At 45.2% G+C, this 21,453-nt stretch overlaps 1 protein-coding gene across 3 annotated transcripts in view; it reads right to left on the reverse strand.

Annotated features, from left to right (window-relative positions):
- The window catches only part of LOC133343139 (cilium assembly protein DZIP1L-like), a 48,941-nt gene that overhangs the window by 13,129 nt on the left and 14,359 nt on the right, over nt 1-21,453 (reverse strand). For all 3 annotated transcript variants that reach the window (XM_061552631.1, XM_061552629.1, XM_061552630.1), the window contains exons 8-13: nt 21,235-21,384; nt 20,431-20,523; nt 4,122-4,172; nt 2,924-3,052; nt 1,900-1,930; nt 1,371-1,433 (exon numbers count right to left, since the gene is read on the reverse strand). In XM_061552631.1, the coding sequence (XP_061408615.1) occupies nt 1,371-1,433; nt 1,900-1,930; nt 2,924-3,052; nt 4,122-4,172; nt 20,431-20,523; nt 21,235-21,384 (517 nt within the window). The remainder of the gene's footprint in view (nt 1-1,370; nt 1,434-1,899; nt 1,931-2,923; nt 3,053-4,121; nt 4,173-20,430; nt 20,524-21,234; nt 21,385-21,453) is intronic.

The following is a 21,453-nucleotide window of genomic DNA, read 5'->3' on the forward strand; positions in this document are numbered from 1 at the left end:
CTGTCGTATAATTACAAACAATGCGATCGCTAATTTGAATTGTTAAAGTGAGGGGGGGGGAGATGCTGACCTGAAAGGTCATTCAATCTCTTGTAAACAATGGTTAACCTGGTCCTATAACAACTGTATAGTCTCATAGGCCAAATAGCATGGATCTTTGTTGACCACCAGGATCCCGTCATTATCTCTCACAGAAACGTAAAAAAACACAGAAGGCACATTTCAAATCGATTTGTTTCACAAAGGATTTTCAAAAATGATTTTAAAATAGCACAAAAAAGCACTGGATCACATTAACAAACAACAAACACTGATTGCGTTGCAGACGGGGAGAAGCAGGCCACTGTTTACGCGATGTCATTTTTCACGATATGACGATTATCGCGATATAAGTTTCCCATAACTTTATCATTGTGTTTAACAGTTTTTTGTGCGTTGCTGTACTTCTAATCGAATAAAGCTATTCCACTGCAGTTCACACAACATAAGCTTGCCATGTCTTAAGGACTTTTAATAATTACAACCTATAATGATTATAACGCACATGCCGGCAATAGGGGAATTTATTAAAAAACTATTAAATAATTGTCTTATAATTACTCTGGAAACATTTTGCAAAACATGCATTTAACAGAAACATAATTATTTATTTACAACGTATTAAGTTTGTTACTTTATAATATTTTTGTTGGGAAATAAATTATTAATGATAAAAAATTTGCAATGATAATTGCGCTCATATTCCAGGTTTTTTTTGGGTTAGATCGCGCTGTTCCAATATTTATCAATACGCACGATAGAATGATAATGGATTACATATCGTACAAAATGTCATACTGTGGTTGTGCCATATCGCGGCAACTGTACAAGTGCGGAGGGAAAAGACGAATTGCACAATGTGAGCCGGACGAAAGTGCGGAAGACACCAGACATGGATAGGACGCTGGGTAGAGCATCACAGCCAGGGTTAACGTTAGGGCATGGACAGGGCTAATCCTTTATCAATATCAAAATATGTTCTTAATATCAAAAATAATCACCAAATTAAAATGTAATTCATCGACTTCTGAGCCTTGCACACCGATGTATCCCAGTGACATTTGTATATTTAAGCTTATTTCAACATCATTTCATCTCATCAGTACAGTGTGGCCTGTCAAAAAAGTGCCACTGGGAGACATTTATCCAGATGACCCACTGGTTAGTAGACTAAAACTTGTTTGTTTAAATTGTTTTCAAACAAACCCCATTTCCTGCTCATTTACTTAATAATAAATTGACTGCTGTTAAGATTTTAGAGAAAAAATATATCAGCAAGAAATAAACTCAGAAATGTGGACACATGTTCATTTGGTAAACTATAATCTCACCTTCTTCCTCAGCCTCTTCCTCCTCTTCTTCCTCCTCCTCCTCTTCAGACTCTATCTGGGGTTCTGATGTAATTTATAAGAAAAAAAACAACTTAATTTGCTTTTAGGTTATTGATTCTGTGTTCCTCCAGATGCCTTCCATACATGCATACACATTAACGTCAAAGATACCTCAGCCTGAATAAATATTTGGGGCAGATTTCATTTGCAAACATCCATTAGGGATGAAAGTGCTACGCAGAGTTGCGTTGCCAGCACTACGCATGTCTGCCCACCTGTGCCGCACCATCACTTACGTTTAGGCTGAGATGACCTAGTGGAAGTCTTAGGCAGGCTTCAATGCCAAATGACACTGACATTATAGGACAGTGCACTCATGTTGAACTTCCTTCACACTGTACGTAGCCAACCATGCTAATCATCACTAACATCTCCACTGCCCATACACACGAAGGCACACACACCCGTATGTATGTGCTCGTACTTTGCATGTGCATTCAAGTCAAAAGAGTTTTTAAAAGATACTCACTTTCTACTCTTGTTGAAGAAAGACCTTGAATCTGTTTGAACAAAAAGTATTTCAGAAAACCCCCATTATATGTAGAACATTTGATTCTCAAGTTACACTTATTCAAATACAGTCAACTCGATTACCCGTTGGAAGTTTATCCGGGATACAAATTAACCATGCTTACGTAAAAACAAATCACGTATTGCACACGAGTGCTGGTTATATTATGAGCATCTCCTTACACTGCTCACACGTTGAGGGACACTGACAAAGTGCCCACATGACGGAAATTTTTAGTTTAAGAAACAATGCAAATTTGAACGCGTGTAAGTGCTGTATTGCGTTCATAAGCGTTTTCATAACTTTCATACGTCTTTATTGAGTTACATTTTAAATTGCATTTACCACAAAATCATATAAAACATTACAGATATCACATATTAATGTCACAATTAGTATATAGCAATCATGAATTACCTCAACAATGCATTATAATGTGTCTTTTTGGGGCTCAAACGGGGGGCATGAGATGTAAAGTTGCAGTTATAAGAGTTTTATATATGGTATATGTGTCGAGGTTTAGATTTCAAGTTTTTTAAATGGCAGCCAAATGGCCGCCATTTTGTTTCGAGTTGGCAGATTTTTTGCCCAACAAGAGGGATAATTTTAACTATAAATGTTTGGCACATCTCTTGTTAAAAGCAGTTCAAATTTGAGGCCGTTAAAGTGCTAACAGACAGGAATCGTGATTCCATTACCTTTATCATTTTTCAATGATAGCACTTAAAATAGACGATGCATTCTACGAAGATAAACAATAACTACATTTGTATAACTTCGTTTACAAGTCATTTATATTATCCTTGTCTTCTATCTCGCCCAGGGCATGTCCACCGGGGAAATGGAGCGATTAAACAGCTGAGGTGCGGAGGTAGGTGGTGGATTATTACATCAGAAGATCGTGACAAATGACGGCCGCTTGGGAAGGCCTCCATCCAGCAGCGGATTAACAACGGCTAATATGCAATCGCAAAGTGGGCACCTGGCGCTTCTGTTCGCGGATGAGGGCATCTCGCTCCTTCACCAGCCTCCGCAGCTCCGAGAGCCGAGTGCTCATAGCCTTCTGGTCATTTGAAAGGGAATCGTGCAGCGAATCCAGGTCTCGCTGCATCTGAATGCACGCACACACGCACACACCGCCATCCAAAGGTTCAATGATTGAAGAAGGCTTTTCCATGCTGTGTCAGTCATGGGGATTGAGTCAAGCTATTCCACCACACTAGTCCGTGTGGGTTCGTGAAGGGGCACAGGACCTGTTCAGATATCGCTCGCCACTGATGTTAGCCATGGTCATGAATATAATTGAGTTTGCAGGTTTATAGCACATAGTTGGCTAAGCACTGTGCCACCATTCCATCCTTAGCAACCTCTACTGAGTGGCAGCATAGCAACTGTCAGAACGATATTGCTGTTGTTGCTCTGCAGGTCGCCAAGTATACCGCACCATCATTGGTAATTTATCGATGGGCTCTCATCTACTTTGAGCAAGTATCCACTGTCCTACCTTGGTAGTAACATGTGAGACAGCTTTGTATGCTTTCTTACAAATGGAAAAACCATCATCCACAACACCCCACATCTCTAGCGGAACCCCATGTTCCACTAGACATCAATATCATGTAAATCATAATTTGTTTTTGATATAGCATTCTGCACGCTGGGGTGTCTCAAGGCAATTTACATCACATCTCATTTCAAACGTTTAAAAGGAACCCCCAATGGCAGCTGTCTCTGTGGGCCCAAGGTGATACAGCACCTGCCCTGCAAACAGGCAACAGTGTGCCAGTATGGGGGGGCAATGATTGCTCCGTGTAATTCCAATTGAGCAGTTTGCGGGTAACTTTCAATTTGGAAAATTTGGATCATGACACCGGCACAAAATGGCCTACCCTGCAAATTATGTCATGGAATCTTTAAAGTCCTCCGCGAAGCACGACCATTGAACCATGACCTGATCAGTTTTTTTTCCTTTTGAGCGCAAAACAGAAGCACAGTTCCCACTTCAAACATTAAAAATGTCATCCCACATAACTGGCATGCTGGCACTAACAATACATAGCCAATGCAGCCTAACTTGGGCGTTCTTATAATTCTTGACGGGTGCAAGGTGCTCCTAACTTTATACAACTTTTGCTTGTGTTAGAGTGGACGCGTCGCTGTTTGCATGGATGCGTAAGTACCTGAGATTTTTCTTGCTCATGTTTATTCTGCAGACTTTGCATCTTCATGTCCTAGAAGACATAACAGACGCTTATGATAACAAAAGGGCTTAGTGAGAAGCTGGAGCTTGTGGTCGGCATCAGAGGCACACTCGGGTGGGGGTTAATGAAAGGGACATTTGTTAGATGTTAGATGGCCATTGCATATCATAGATTATTCTAAAGATGTAAAACTGAAAATAATTCATCATTGTTCAATGTTCATTTAAATTTAATTTGTTTAATGAAAACTATGCAATCATATTTTTTTTCACTATTATCGTGCAAATCGGTTAGCACAAATTTGTAGGGACTAGATAACAAGTTTGTGTCACCCGATTTTCATATTAAGCGAAATTCATATGCAGCTTTTTTTGCAATGCGTCCCCTCCAACATTTTTTTTGCTGGGTGCACCACTTGTCAAATTGACCAGTATGGAGCATGTCAATTATGCATGTGGCAGTCAGGACTGCACCTTGAGTGGTTAGAGCACTATGTGCTCATGATGTGCAAGATTAGGAACATAATTTAGACTATAAGATTGTAGCAAATCTGAACCAACAGCTGTCCACACACATACACAAAACACATTCAGCCTTACAGACTGCAAGGGCAAATACTGTTCACGATTACTTAATCAGGGACACAGCACAAGCAGACGTAGTATGTATCCAGCACCCATGCCTACCCACCTTTTGTCTTTCAAATATTAATGTAAACACACTGTGGTAGATACTGATTTAAAGCTAAATTGATTGGGGTAGAAGAGCACTTGCCACTAATGTTGAGTACGGTTGGAAATAATATCCAGCTTGCACGACAATATACAATGATGTACACAAAAACCCATGCAATGCAAATTTTATTGCGAGCAAGATGACACCACTTCTCTGGTCTTTGTCATGGACAACTGTTGTATACTAACCCTTCTTCCATAATTGAGATTAATAATATTTGATGATTTTTATATATTATCTTTTTACTTGTTTTTTTTAATGAGTGAAACACACCAAGCGCAGCAAACTGCAAAACACCAGGTGTTGTTAAGTAATGAACCGGAGGAGGGCTAGGATGGCAGAATTTACAACGTTGCTTCAAGGGAAGATAAGGCCTGATGAACGGGCACATGTCACCCGTGCAGGCGGCAGAGACAGTGGGAGTGTCAGCCAGACATAGTTAAGGCAAAAGCCCAATCATCCTGCATGGTTTTAAAGTAACGTCAAAATTCGAAATTCAACAACAGAGTAGGCTAAATTATCGATCCTCGCGCTCGCTCAAACTGGAGACCAGGCTGCGAGCTACATCAATGAACCATTGCCCATTTGCTAATCCAATACTGAATGTTAATATTACTGAAGTCAAAACGAATTCTATGACCTCAGCACATGGGCAAATAATAGGGCAGTGTCGACTCAAAGGCAATGGAAGAAACAGAGGCGCCTTTGTCTAAATCACAACCACAGAAAGCCAGGAATCATCACTGATTGTGTGTTCAGGAATTCCGAGCTAGTTAGAACACGTGCACAGGGGGGGAGCTGATGTAAACAACCCTGCGCGTCTGGATGTGAGGGGGCCTTGGACCTGGAATCAAGAATAAACACTCCCAGAGCAGAAGGTGGACAGGGGGAGAGGTGATTTAAAAGAGGGTTGTATATCTCTCAAGGCACAAGACCCAGCTGAACAACACGGCTGCGGGGGTCACCAGAAGTTCGCATTCGCCTAGTTAAGACAAAAAGCTCAATTATTCTGTATTGCTATTAAAGTAACGTTAAAGTCGGAATTTAACAACAGGGTAGGCTAAAGTTATCGATATTCACACCCACTCCAATTAAACCAGGCCACAAGTTACGCCTACTGAACCATCACCATTATTAAGTCAATATGAAATGTTATTTCCATACTTCAATACTTTCTATACAATTCGACCCGAAGCATATGACAATCAGAACCTTCCTAAGTCAAAATTGAATCGCACCCAGACAGGAGCGAATAGTCAATATAAGGTTGAAGAGGGAAGGAAATCAAGAGCACGGCGAACTGCAAACGTAAGCAAAAAGCCGGGAACAACACCAGCCCAGCAACAGCGAGTGGGGCTTCGACAGGCCATAAAGTAGAATAATAACTCCCGGGGTCAGGGGACACAAGAAGAAGCAGGCAGACAAAAACCAGAACTGACTCCAAGGTTCAACCGCCCTCACCTACTCAGGAGTGACGGAAATTAATGAGGCCTTGAATTAACGGCAGGCAACAACAACGGCGAGCAGAGATAGGGTGGGGCAAAGACTGCGGGCTATGAATGCAACTTCGTGTCAGTAAAGCCCTGACAAACAAGTTAAGTTAAAGACATCACAATACATAGTATCGCACATAACATCAATGTTAACTCTATTCACCATAAACTATATTCCGCTTATATAACCATCCAGGCACCAAGGAATACGAATTCCTAGGATCAAGAAACTTACCCCTTAACCTAAGATATCGGAAATAAATTATAGTAATAAGTATATGCATGAAAGACAAAAGTAAAACTTATGGAAAAGCCAGGATAACGGGATGAATCACAACCAGGTCGAATATAATACATAATAAAAAAAAACGATGTTAAACCCAGGGTCGGAGAGAAAGGGAGATCCCGGCCGTCTTTGTATCCCCGCAGCGCGGGATAGGAGTGTGTGTACGCTCGTGGAAACACCTACACTTGGGTCGGGCACCACGATGGGAAACGACAGACCTTAGGTTACATACAGAATCATAACTGTGAAATAGTAAGGGACAAATGTTAACTTAAAACTTTTAACCATTTCTTTGTGCGCCGGGTCGGAGAGAGTGTTGCCCCCCTCCAGGTTGTGCAACACGAACAAAGACGCCTATGAGACGATTTGTAACGTCTGTGTTTTGGGTTCATGAAGAAGGCCAGACAAGAGATAAATTGCACCCAGACAGAGAGACGACTTCGAGACAATTTGTAACATCTGGTTGTTTGCTCGTGGGTTTTATGGAGGGAGTTGACAACGGAATATACCGTCAGTGATGCACACAAGGACATACGGACACACACATGGACACACCTGCCTACGGACAGATCCTGACACAGCAAAAATCGGAAGCCCCGCCTTGTGGGCGGGATCCAGGGGGATTTTTCAGCATAAAGGAACGGATCCTGAACATTGGAAACCAGTGCGACGGGAGGGTCCACTCAGAAGCTCGACCGGGAGGGTCGACTCAGGAACGAGTGCGACCAGTGGGTCCACTCAGGAGTGCGACCAGAGAGTCGACTCAGGAACGAGTGCGACAGAGCGGGTCCACTCAGGAGTGCGACCAGAGAGTCGACTCAGGAGCGAGGGCGACCAGCGGGTCGACCCAGGAGCGAGCTCGACCGGGAGGGTCGACTCAGGAGCGAGCTGCGACCAGCGGGTCGGCTCGACTCATCTTCAGCTCGTCAATCTCTGCTGCCGCCGGAGATCTCCGCTGCCGCCGGTGGTGAGCGTCGCGACTTGGCGACGATCCAACGCTGCACGCTACGAGCGAGTTGTGGGCGCCACCTACCGACCGGGTTCCGAACTGCGACAGCGTATCAACAGCCATCCGAGCCAATTCACCACGGTGACAGGAGAGCGCCTGATACGTATGACGCGCACCGCCCCCTCACCACACGACCACCAGGCGTCTGTTTGACATAAAGAATCGACTCCGAACACTGACTATTCAAGACAACTCTTACCACTCAAACACACTCGAACCCCTAAGTCATCCGTGGCTGGGAAGGCATCACAACGAGACCGAGTGGTGGCCTCCGTCGTATAAGAGTATTCTTAATTTTTATCTTTAATATTTAGTGGGCTGTACTCTTAATCGCATAAATTCCCAACAGATCCATCAATACGAACTGATTCTTGGCACCTCCTTCCGCCGAGCCACGCTCACGTGGGGAGTGGTGGCCCACCGGATCCTTATCAGGTGATCTGGTCCCCAATTAGTAAACTTGGTATAAGATAACGATCTTCGGAAAAGGAGCACCGTCGCAGGCCCTTACTCCGAGCCGTTCTGAGATAACCTGCCGATGTATCTGTTGAGATTGGTGCCTTTAAGAATAATAACTGTTTTTGATTGTGTTTTTTTTTTATCGCCGTATAATCTTTCAAGTATCTTTCAGTCATAATCGCCGCACGTACTCGCATCCTCTACAGAATATTCAACTGTTCCGTGACCCAAGGTGTTAACAACGTGATAAGGGTTGCGTATGATCAATAAGGAGTGCGGTACTGCGTGAACAATATTGAGTATAATCATTTATTAACGTTAAGGTTTTCTTAGCATAGTATTTGCACGTTTTAACGACTCTCTCTCTCACTAACAACCATCGCGTTAGGCGGGATCCATGTGCAGTTGTCGAAGTGAAATCCGACAATCGTTGATGATACTGTATTGATGCCGTATTGACGTTCCGGGATTGAGAGTTCGCATACTATATCATAGTTAAGGTTGAATTAGTAATAAATTGATCAATACAGAAGTGGTTGTGTGATTCTTTCCTGAAATCTATGCATAAGATCTGCTTCTGCGTTGAGATTTGAACTTGGTGACCTTAATAAACACACTAATACATACTCAGTAAACGTTAAAGCGATAACGGGGTGAACCGGGGTCTGGTTATCATAACGACTTGCATTATCATAATTACACCCACTCGCATAATTAATACGATTACCTCTCGAATTGGCATAATTAAAATGTGCGTAATTACATAAATTAACATATTTCCGGGTAATTACACATTTGGCCAAATTTCATTTAATTATTATTATTTCCACTGAATATTCATAACCCACATATACAACATAATAATTTCACCCACGCACGCATACAACATAACAAATTTTCATACCCAACATATACAACATAATGGGGGCTCGTCTTCCGGGATCTCTCGCAGACAGTTTATGCATGAATTCAGGAACGAATCACTGATGTGTTAATCAAAGTGTTGTGAACTAACGTTGCCTTGTGATTGTAAACGGGGGTATACAAACAAAACGCGCTCTGAAGGGAAATACCAGAGTAGCAGAGTAACAAAGACAGCTGGGCTGAGATTATTTGCTCGAGTTAAACTGACGCATCCTGTGATATAATTGTTTATATGTGCTCTGAAGGGGAATTCTTGAGTAACTCACGACGCACATGAGATGTTAGAATTAAGATACACTCTTAAGTCTATTAACCACACTACATAATAGAGATGGCACAGGATCCACAACATTCTGAGTTTGACACACCAACGCATAACACTGATACAGAGTGGACCTCTGAGGAGGAGATGGAATCTATGGAAAAACAATATCGGGAATTTGTGTTAAAACGTACTGGACGGACTGCTAGCCAGCAGACGGAGCAGAGAGATATATGGGAGGGGAGCCATACAGAAGATGTTAAGGCCCATAGAAGGAAACTACTTAAGGACGTGATGAAATGTGGCAAAGCCAAACGTGACGTAAAAATTGCAGAAATAGCGAGGGTAGACTCGTATCTCCTCGCACAGACAGACAGAGAAAGATTATGGAATGAGGAAAAATTTGAAAGGGAGAGACAAGAGAAACTGTCCTTAATGGTGCAGGTAGAGCGTCTGCACGCCCTCGTGAGAGAGAAAGAATCCGCACTAAATGCACCAGTGAAACACCCAGACGTTGATACACAGAACACATACGGGAGTAACAATTTACCACACTCCGAGCCACGGGGACGTAGCCCAGGGCCAGATCCCACAATGAGTATGGCTACTATGCAAAGCAATTTTGATAAAGTAACACCCTCGCAAATCGAGGAGAGAGAAGAGGAAATAATAATACAAACGGGAAAACATGAGGCCGACCACCCCAACGTTAGAGAGAGACAAATAATTAACCCTAAGTCATCAGGATACACTGTAATGATAGAGCGGGAAAGGGCGGAGCTGGTGCAAGACGGGAAACATGACATAAACAGAACACCGGCAGACGCACGCTACGCAAGTATGACCGACATGATGCAGATGACAGAGACAGCTCACCAGAGAAACGCACCTCGCACAAACACGACCAACACGACACACGTAACAAGAGCTCACCAGAGAGACGCACATCACACAAGCAGGAGCCATGGGATAAGCAGAAATCACCGAGCCAAATTGACCCACGTAACAGGTGCAAAAGGCACTACAAAAGTGATGTTAAGCAGAGCCATCGTGATGGTGACGGCTCATCTGACACTGACTTCTCTGACAATGACCAACACGACACGGATAACAGGAGCTCACCAGAGAGACGCACATCACACAAGCATGAGCCATGGGATAAGCAGAAATCACCGAGCCAAGTTGACCCACGTAACAGGTGCAAAAGGCACTACAAAAGTTATGTTAAGCAGAGCCACCGTGATGGTGACGGCTCATCTAACACTGACTCCTCTGACAATGACCAACACGACATGGGTACCAGAGAGAGCTCACCAGAGGGACGCATGACATGTAAAAATCACCCACGCAAAACCACCCGCACCAAAAATCCCAGAGACAGGAATCCCGATAACCATGAAGCACGAGACAAACATAAATTCAACACCTCACCTAGCAGGCAGCCACACACGTAGTAGGCAGCATGAAGGTCGAGGACAAAAACACTCACCACATAGACACCGCTCAAGGAGATCACGCACACCAACCCACAAGCACGAATCACAAGACCCACATAAGGAAAACAAGAGACACAAGCAACGGGACAGATACGAATCCTCGGACAGAGGGAGATCACGACACAGACACGGGACACATGACAACAGTGATAGTGGAGACAAGGGTAGCTCAAGGGAGCACTCCTCAAGAACCGACACCACTGATGACGAACAACACACTTTTAACAGTAAGACACTAAAACTAATGGACAAAGCACTCGTGAGAATTCCCTATTTCGATCCACATAACAAAAACAGGGATATCCACACTCACATAACTACAGTAGAACAGGAGGCTAAGATCCGGGGTCTGGGTAAATCAGCAGAAAAGGCATGTTTATTATCAAGGAGCCTACATGAACCCGCCAGACCATGGGTAGCCTCCCTGCCAAATAGGGTGAAGAGTGACTTAAACAATTGAGCCGAGCAGTAGTTAAGAGATTTGGGGAATACTCCACACTATCCGAAGGATTGAACGCGGCAAAGTTGATGACCCAGCGTGTAGACGAAGACCCACGAGATTATCTCCTGCGCCTTAAGAAAGCATATTACGCAGGGGACGTGGACAATGCCCAGGGAGATAAGACAGTCTTAAAAGTGATGTTCTTCCAATCATTGAGACCTGAAATAGTGAGAATAGTAGGAATGATGTTGGACCCCGAGACTGCCTCCCTACGCCAGATTGAAAGCAAGGCCCACACGGCCTGGGTGAACGGACGGAAAACCACTGGCATAGCCAAAACCCACATCGTCACCAGAGATAAAGAATGCCTCGATCTGGAGGGAAGCGAATCTCCAAGGAATAATATTAGCGCCACACGGGGTGGACATGAATTCCCCCAGGAGAGGGCGCCTAACCCAATAGAATCAACACCCGTCCACAACACGCTGAATAACGTTCCACGTGGGGGAGGAACGAGGCCAGAGGAACTTGGCACCCACAGCCGCCACCACCATGGAATTCAGAAGAGGGCGGAGGCTGGAATTATGGAGGAGGAAGAGAGAGTGACGGGCCACACCTACCCCGCGGAGGCCGACGCCCACCAAACCAGTCACCATATCGTCCCCTACTGCCGCCTCCACCAGCAATAGAGCATAGACCACCGTTAGCTAACAGGAATCGATATGCTCACCACATTAGGATGGAAAAAGAGCTCCTAGGGAGTATGAAGACTTCCATGCAAGTAGCGAAGGGAAGAATACCAACTATACCCACACAGGAGGAGGACACACCCAGAGCAAAGGTAGCCCAAGTGAACGTAGAGAAGACAAGAAGCCTCGAAGCAATCACCGAAGTGGTACCAGAGGGAAAAGGGTACCATCTGGGGGAATTGATTCCCGTAGGACCAGTCGGACGAGTCCACGTGGAAGTAATACTGCAAGACACCCTGACCAGCCAGGGCCTTTGTGATACTGGAGCAGAAATATCCATGATATCCAGAGAATTATTTGACGAACTCCAGACTGCCCTCCAGAGGAAGAATGAAACACTACAAATGATGCCAAGTAAACTTACCTACTCAGGATGTGAAGGGACCCACATGCGACCATTGGGCAAAGTTATGACGAAGTTGACGTTCAACAAAATCAACATGAACCATCCACTATATGTCGTACAATACCCAGGTAAAGAACTGATTTTTGGGATCGAACTACTGAATCGCCTGAAACCCATTGTGAACCTTGAATCCCGACAAATTTGGGCACAGTCAATGCCGGAGCAACAAAGGGACTCAGAAGATGAAGACGTTATGAGAGACTCCACGGGAATCCAAGTGATAACACAAGAGCTCGACGACCTATCAACGACAATCAGGAACGAAGACAAGCTCCCCGCAGGAATTCGAATCACTCAGCTAATGACTAACAGACTGAGAGAAGTCCGAAAGGAAGCCGACTTAGAGTCAGTATCACCGAATGACCGTCCCCTCATGGAGTATATACCGCCCCCTGGAGGCCAAACCGACGAACTGCAAACTGATGAAGGAGAACCCAAGGGCAAGAGCGTATTACCCTCGGATGAAGCCAAGGCAACTCAACCGATAGTAACGCAAAAGGAACTTTCAATTGAGCCGCCCGAAACCACGAAGGCCCTAGATCCAAACCAAGAGGGAAGAGTCCTTACAATAGAAGAACAAATAGAACAACAAATTGAAGCAGCAGACGCCCTCGAGAGGGAGGAGAAGTCAAAGCTCGCGACACCAGCGAAACTCACAGACGTTGAGCCACAAAATAAATATGGAAGTAACATCAAATCACTCTCTTGGGTACGTGGACAGAGTCCAGGGATTGATCGCACAAAAGTTAAAGTAAAATCGCCAGGACATGGTACACTAAGGGCAGAGGCAAAAACTGAAGGGAAATGGCAACACGAGCGACACGGCCCTGGGCGCGCACACAGAAAATGCACACCACTTAAACACAAGAGACACAGCACAGACCAAAGTGACAGATTGCCTGATGATAACTTGTTTGATGATGACGCTGTCAGCAATCAACTTTCGGAATACCTGTTCACCAGTAAAACCCTTAAGTTGATGGACAAGGCTCTAGTCAGAATTCCCGATTTTGACCCCCACAATAAGACTATGGATATCCACACACATATCGCGACAGTGGAAGAGGAGGCAATGATTAGAGGGCTGAGGAGACGGGATGAAAAAGCGAGTTTGTTGAAACGGACCTTACATAAAGAATCTATTCCATGGGTAAAGTCACTACCACACAAGGTTAGAAATGATTTTAAACAATTGAGCCTGGCAGTGATTCGGAAGTTTGGAGAATATTCGACACTCACTGAGGGGTTTTATGCTGTAAAATCGATGACCCAGGGCATGGACCAAGATCCACGTGACTACCTCGTCCAATTTAAAAGAGCGTATTACGCAGGCGATGTGAATCAATACCACGAAGGGGATAAAATGTTCAAAATAATGTTTTTTGAATCCTTGAGCCCAGAGATTACAGAAAGGGTGAGAATGGTTTTGAATCCAGAAACCGCATCCTTACGCCGCATAGAGAGCAAGGCGTACATGGCATGGTTATACAGAGCTAAGAATCATAATTCGGATCCAGAACACAGGGAGAGGGATGAGGAACCCAGCCTCTCAGAGAGGAATAAAAATCACCGAGCAGTCCCACCATGCAGAGAGCAGCAGAAACGCACGCACACATGGCAAAATAACCCAGAGAGAGGTTGGCACGAGAATGAGAGCGGCACAAAGCCGAACATTCAGGAGAATCGCAGGAGGGGGAGGTTCAGAATAGAACCATACCAACACCCCATGCCCCGACATGCGCAAGGTCAAGATTACCCACAGGGATGGCGAAGTAACAATCCAGGAAAAATTTGGCACCCAAATGGGAAAAACACTGGGCCAAGGGTGCAGGAGAATCGTAGGAGGGGGAGGTTCAGAACAGAACCATATCAACACCCCATCCCACGACACACGCAAGGTTCAAATTACGCACAGAGATGGGAAGATAACCACCTAGCGGGAAGGTGTTACACATACCGCGGAGGTATGGATGCGAACATTCACGAGAATCGCAGGATGGGAGGTCAAACACAATCGATACAATTCCGACCAATTCCTCCACCGGCTATACCAGGAGGGAATAGAGGAATAACACAGAATACGGTCCAAATACGTGATGAACCATCCACAGTGATTGAGAGCGGGCAGCCCATACGCGCCACACCCGCCGAGGTGTTAAACCCGGCGCTCAATGTGAAATACAGGCAGGCTGCAAGTGACAGGGCGGGCAAAAACGTGGACAGTGCTCCCGTAAATGACGCGCGGATCGAATACAAGGACAGGGTTGCATTGAAGCGTGATCGGACAGTACAAAAACAGACAGCAGGGACACGCCCTGAGGAGCGCAGGCATGAGCCTTTGAATGGAAAATATCCAAGGGAAACCAAAAATTATGTGGATCGGAGTGCTAAAATGGAGACGAATGTCCATGACGTATCGGGAATGGTGTTGAAATCCAACACACTAGTAAAAACAAAGAGGGCAACATTACGAGGGACAGAATTAAATCGACACACGGACTCGGCAAATGTGCATGTAATCGCAGAGAGAGCGAATGCCTCGAACCAAGGGTCAAAGTGGGTCGGGTGCGCGAATTCTGGTTATGTGCAGCACAATTTTTCACCACACACTCCCACGACACAGAGAGTGAGAGAAGAAACTACAAAAACGAACCCCGAAAACCGTGATCGAATTATCGAAGTGATAAGTGGTGAACGAGGCAACATGAGGAAAGTAACGCATAAATGCGTTCGAAACCGCTACCTAGCGTTTCCCAGGATTTAACAAAAACAAAAATGAATATTCGTCGGAGTCATGATGTATCAGAACCGATGTAACGCAATATCGATGTTTAACGCTTGTTTAATTTTCTTTGCTCAATTCAAAATAACCATGTTAAGTTGTGACACGTACGCGCGCGTTGTAAGGAATAGCAGCAAAACTTGAGGACAATCGATGGTTCATGATGGAAGAAGGGTATACATTTTTTTTAAAAATAACCCGTGGCCATTTGACCACTGGTCATTTTTAAAAGGGCGGAATGTTGTATACTAACCCTTCTTCCATAATTGAGATTAATAATATTTGATGATTTTTATATATTATCTTTTTACTTGTTTTTTTTAATGAGTGAAACACACCAAGCGCAGCAAACTGCAAAACACCAGGTGTTGTTAAGTAATGAACCGGAGGAGGGCTAGGATGGCAGAATTTACAACGTTGCTTCAAGGGAAGATAAGGCCTGATGAACGGGCACATGTCACCCGTGCAGGCGGCAGAGACAGTGGGAGTGTCAGCCAGACATAGTTAAGGCAAAAGCCCAATCATCCTGCATGGTTTTAAAGTAACGTCAAAATTCGAAATTCAACAACAGAGTAGGCTAAATTATCGATCCTCGCGCTCGCTCAAACTGGAGACCAGGCTGCGAGCTACATCAATGAACCATTGCCCATTTGCTAATCCAATACTGAATGTTAATATTACTGAAGTCAAAACGAATTCTATGACCTCAGCACATGGGCAAATAATAGGGCAGTGTCGACTCAAAGGCAATGGAAGAAACAGAGGCGCCTTTGTCTAAATCACAACCACAGAAAGCCAGGAATCATCACTGATTGTGTGTTCAGGAATTCCGAGCTAGTTAGAACACGTGCACAGGGGGGGAGCTGATGTAAACAACCCTGCGCGTCTGGATGTGAGGGGGCCTTGGACCTGGAATCAAGAATAAACACTCCCAGAGCAGAAGGTGGACAGGGGGAGAGGTGATTTAAAAGAGGGTTGTATATCTCTCAAGGCACAAGACCCAGCTGAACAACACGGCTGCGGGGGTCACCAGAAGTTCGCATTCGCCTAGTTAAGACAAAAAGCTCAATTATTCTGTATTGCTATTAAAGTAACGTTAAAGTCGGAATTTAACAACAGGGTAGGCTAAAGTTATCGATATTCACACCCACTCCAATTAAACCAGGCCACAAGTTACGCCTACTGAACCATCACCATTATTAAGTCAATATGAAATGTTATTTCCATACTTCAATACTTTCTATACAATTCGACCCGAAGCATATGACAATCAGAACCTTCCTAAGTCAAAATTGAATCGCACCCAGACAGGAGCGAATAGTCAATATAAGGTTGAAGAGGGAAGGAAATCAAGAGCACGGCGAACTGCAAACGTAAGCAAAAAGCCGGGAACAACACCAGCCCAGCAACAGCGAGTGGGGCTTCGACAGGCCATAAAGTAGAATAATAACTCCCGGGGTCAGGGGACACAAGAAGAAGCAGGCAGACAAAAACCAGAACTGACTCCAAGGTTCAACCGCCCTCACCTACTCAGGAGTGACGGAAATTAATGAGGCCTTGAATTAACGGCAGGCAACAACAACGGCGAGCAGAGATAGGGTGGGGCAAAGACTGCGGGCTATGAATGCAACTTCGTGTCAGTAAAGCCCTGACAAACAAGTTAAGTTAAAGACATCACAATACATAGTATCGCACATAACATCAATGTTAACTCTATTCACCATAAACTATATTCCGCTTATATAACCATCCAGGCACCAAGGAATACGAATTCCTAGGATCAAGAAACTTACCCCTTAACCTAAGATATCGGAAATAAATTTATAGTAATAAGTATATGCATGAAAGACAAAAGTAAAACTTATGGAAAAGCCAGGATAACGGGATGAATCACAACCAGGTCGAATATAATACATAATAAAAAAAACGATGTTAAACCCAGGGTCGGAGAGAAAGGGAGATCCCGGCCGTCTTTGTATCCCCGCAGCGCGGGATAGGAGTGTGTGTACGCTCGTGGAAACACCTACACTTGGGTCGGGCACCACGATGGGAAACGACAGACCTTAGGTTACATACAGAATCATAACTGTGAAATAGTAAGGGACAAATGTTAACTTAAAACTTTTAACCATTTCTTTGTGCGCCGGGTCGGAGAGAGTGTTGCCCCCCTCCAGGTTGTGCAACACGAACAAAGACGCCTATGAGACGATTTGTAACGTCTGTGTTTTGGGTTCATGAAGAAGGCCAGACAAGAGATAAATTGCACCCAGACAGAGAGACGACTTCGAGACAATTTGTAACATCTGGTTGTTTGCTCGTGGGTTTTATGGAGGGAGTTGACAACGGAATATACCGTCAGTGATGCACACAAGGACATACGGACACACACATGGACACACCTGCCTACGGACAGATCCTGACACAGCAAAAATCGGAAGCCCCGCCTTGTGGGCGGGATCCAGGGGGATTTTTCAGCATAAAGGAACGGATCCTGAACATTGGAAACCAGTGCGACGGGAGGGTCCACTCAGAAGCTCGACCGGGAGGGTCGACTCAGGAACGAGTGCGACCAGTGGGTCCACTCAGGAGTGCGACCAGAGAGTCGACTCAGGAACGAGTGCGACAGAGCGGGTCCACTCAGGAGTGCGACCAGAGAGTCGACTCAGGAGCGAGGGCGACCAGCGGGTCGACCCAGGAGCGAGCTCGACCGGGAGGGTCGACTCAGGAGCGAGCTGCGACCAGCGGGTCGGCTCGACTCATCTTCAGCTCGTCAATCTCTGCTGCCGCCGGAGATCTCCGCTGCCGCCGGTGGTGAGCGTCGCGACTTGGCGACGATCCAACGCTGCACGCTACGAGCGAGTTGTGGGCGCCACCTACCGACCGGGTTCCGAACTGCGACAGCGTATCAACAGCCATCCGAGCCAATTCACCACGGTGACAGGAGAGCGCCTGATACGTATGACGCGCACCGCCCCCTCACCACACGACCACCAGGCGTCTGTTTGACATAAAGAATCGACTCCGAACACTGACTATTCAAGACAACTCTTACCACTCAAACACACTCGAACCCCTAAGTCATCCGTGGCTGGGAAGGCATCACAACGAGACCGAGTGGTGGCCTCCGTCGTATAAGAGTATTCTTAATTTTTATCTTTAATATTTAGTGGGCTGTACTCTTAATCGCATAAATTCCCAACAGATCCATCAATACGAACTGATTCTTGGCACCTCCTTCCGCCGAGCCACGCTCACGTGGGGAGTGGTGGCCCACCGGATCCTTATCAGGTGATCTGGTCCCCAATTAGTAAACTTGGTATAAGATAACGATCTTCGGAAAAGGAGCACCGTCGCAGGCCCTTACTCCGAGCCGTTCTGAGATAACCTGCCGATGTATCTGTTGAGATTGGTGCCTTTAAGAATAATAACTGTTTTTGATTGTGTTTTTTTTTTATCGCCGTATAATCTTTCAAGTATCTTTCAGTCATAATCGCCGCACGTACTCGCATCCTCTACAGAATATTCAACTGTTCCGTGACCCAAGGTGTTAACAACGTGATAAGGGTTGCGTATGATCAATAAGGAGTGCGGTACTGCGTGAACAATATTGAGTATAATCATTTATTAACGTTAAGGTTTTCTTAGCATAGTATTTGCACGTTTTAACGACTCTCTCTCTCACTAACAACCATCGCGTTAGGCGGGATCCATGTGCAGTTGTCGAAGTGAAATCCGACAATCGTTGATGATACTGTATTGATGCCGTATTGACGTTCCGGGATTGAGAGTTCGCATACTATATCATAGTTAAGGTTGAATTAGTAATAAATTGATCAATACAGAAGTGGTTGTGTGATTCTTTCCTGAAATCTATGCATAAGATCTGCTTCTGCGTTGAGATTTGAACTTGGTGACCTTAATAAACACACTAATACATACTCAGTAAACGTTAAAGCGATAACGGGGTGAACCGGGGTCTGGTTATCATAACGACTTGCATTATCATAATTACACCCACTCGCATAATTAATACGATTACCTCTCGAATTGGCATAATTAAAATGTGCGTAATTACATAAATTAACATATTTCCGGGTAATTACACATTTGGCCAAATTTCATTTAATTATTATTATTTCCACTGAATATTCATAACCCACATATACAACATAATAATTTCACCCACGCACGCATACAACATAACAAATTTTCATACCCAACATATACAACACAACACAACCCAGTGGAATGTTAATTAGCAGGATTAACAACAAAGCACAGCACTGGGCAAATCAGCTGTGCCAAGTTTGGCAACACTGCCTTTAGAAAGCCCTGGAGAAGCACAAAAGCACTTGGAATGGGAAGAGACAGATTTTCATCCTGTCTTGTGCAACCTCAGGAGACCCCCGGTTTTTATTTTTAGTAATCTCACTAGGAACTTGCTTGACCCTAACCCCCTTAGATGTCTGCAAAAGCATAACAATCCCAAACTGGGATTTGAACTCATGACCTAAAAATTGCCAAGTGAATGGTCATCATACAATTCCACCCAACCAGATGTTTCAGTGATTAATAATAATTCATAACCCTTTACAAATCCACTGCTGGATGACGGCATCTCCATGCCATTGTAGTCATGGAGGTTGTATGATCATACTTGACCACGCTGGTCGATGCGGGTTTGTGAAGTGGTGTGGGATAGGTGCGAGGATCGGTTAAGCTACCACTCACCACTGATTTCAGGTGCGGCCAGGTGGTCGGTCGGGTTCACAGTATCGTGAGCTCATCACTACTGCACAATCGCTCTATCCAACTTTCCAGTGGCCTTATATTATTTGTATAAGGGTGGTTTGGTCAAAAGACATGTTAATCATTGCAAGTCAATTTCACAACCAGTAAGCACTAGCCTCCCTAAGACCAAAATACCAGAGATGCAACAGATCTCATTAGACTCAGGAAGCTAAGCAAAAGTTTATGCTGGAAAGTGCTTGTATGGGTGACCATCATGCATAAATAGCTGTGATAGGCTGCTGTGGGGTACACGTTGCAATCAAAGGGCAGTGCAGGAAAATCTATTGTTGTATTGTAATTCTATGCTCTCCTTCTATGCTGCCTGCCTTCACCAACCCGCAACTGATCAGTGTGATGTTTGGTCATCAAATAGCCCCCACAATCCACACAAAGTGAGGACACTCTTACTCAGCAGTTGACTGACGAAAGAGCTATACATGCAACAAGTACTTGCCTGCTTGCGCAGCTGCTCCTTCAGGGCCATTAAGCTGTTGTTCTGCTTCTCCATATCATCCTCTGTGCGGCTTTTCCCCATTTCCTGCACACGCTGCACATGCAAAAACACCCACAAATATGGAGTGTGTAAGCGATGCAATTCCCCCTGGGAACCACGTGCTGGGCTACAAAGAGGGGCAGAGGCTGGACAGTTTGGGGGGTGCCCATCTCATTCCTCCCCCCAAGGCCCCTGCCAATGATGTTACGCCACATTAGTGGATCGACATAAAGGGTTGCGCGTATACTTGTAAAAAACCAGTGCCACTCACGTCGTGTGCGCCTGCGCGAGCGTGTTTGCGCGTGCACGTTCGGCAGTGAGTGCTCACTAGAGCAGCGATACATTGGCCGAGGTTTTATTCAACCACGTCGTCATCGCCTTGTATGGCCTCAATGTTCAAACGACCCCGACCTCGGCCACCCACTCAGCCGAAGCCAGCAGCGCTCTTCATCAGAGAGCAGTGGTCCGCATTGGCGTAGGTTACCGACATCATAAATGCCCAACAACTGAGTAGCTCATAGCTCCACACACACAAACTTAAATTATGTTTAGAGGGTCAGGGGTACATTTTTTTCACTTTTTAACCAGGGTCGACTACCTATGACACTGCTGAAGGTAAGTGATTCGGCAGCATCGGCCGTTGTGTTTTGTAGAAAATGTATCACCATGACCTATGACGCGATACCATCGAGGTCGTATACACAGGAGCTGGTCATTGATATTGATGTCCTATCGTTGCTCATGTCGCCCAGCACTGTTGCTCACCATCTCTAGAGCCACATTTTGCTCGCTCAGGACGCTGATCTCACGCTGCAGGTCCTCGCGCGTGCGCTGCACCTCCCCGTGCACGGCCTTGCGCTCGCGCTCCTGCCACTCTCGCACGTCTCTCTCACGCTCGCGATGCGCCTCCTGCTCCTGTGGGACGCAAGCACGTACGCATGCGTCATCTTGTCAGCGTGAGCGTGCCCGCGCAAGTGTGCATGC

The sequence above is a fragment of the Lethenteron reissneri genome, chromosome 2, assembly GCF_015708825.2.
Source record: "Lethenteron reissneri isolate LAM-NWPU_2019-01 chromosome 2, ASM1570882v1, whole genome shotgun sequence".
NCBI classification, from domain to species: Eukaryota; Metazoa; Chordata; class Hyperoartia; order Petromyzontiformes; family Petromyzontidae; genus Lethenteron; species Lethenteron reissneri.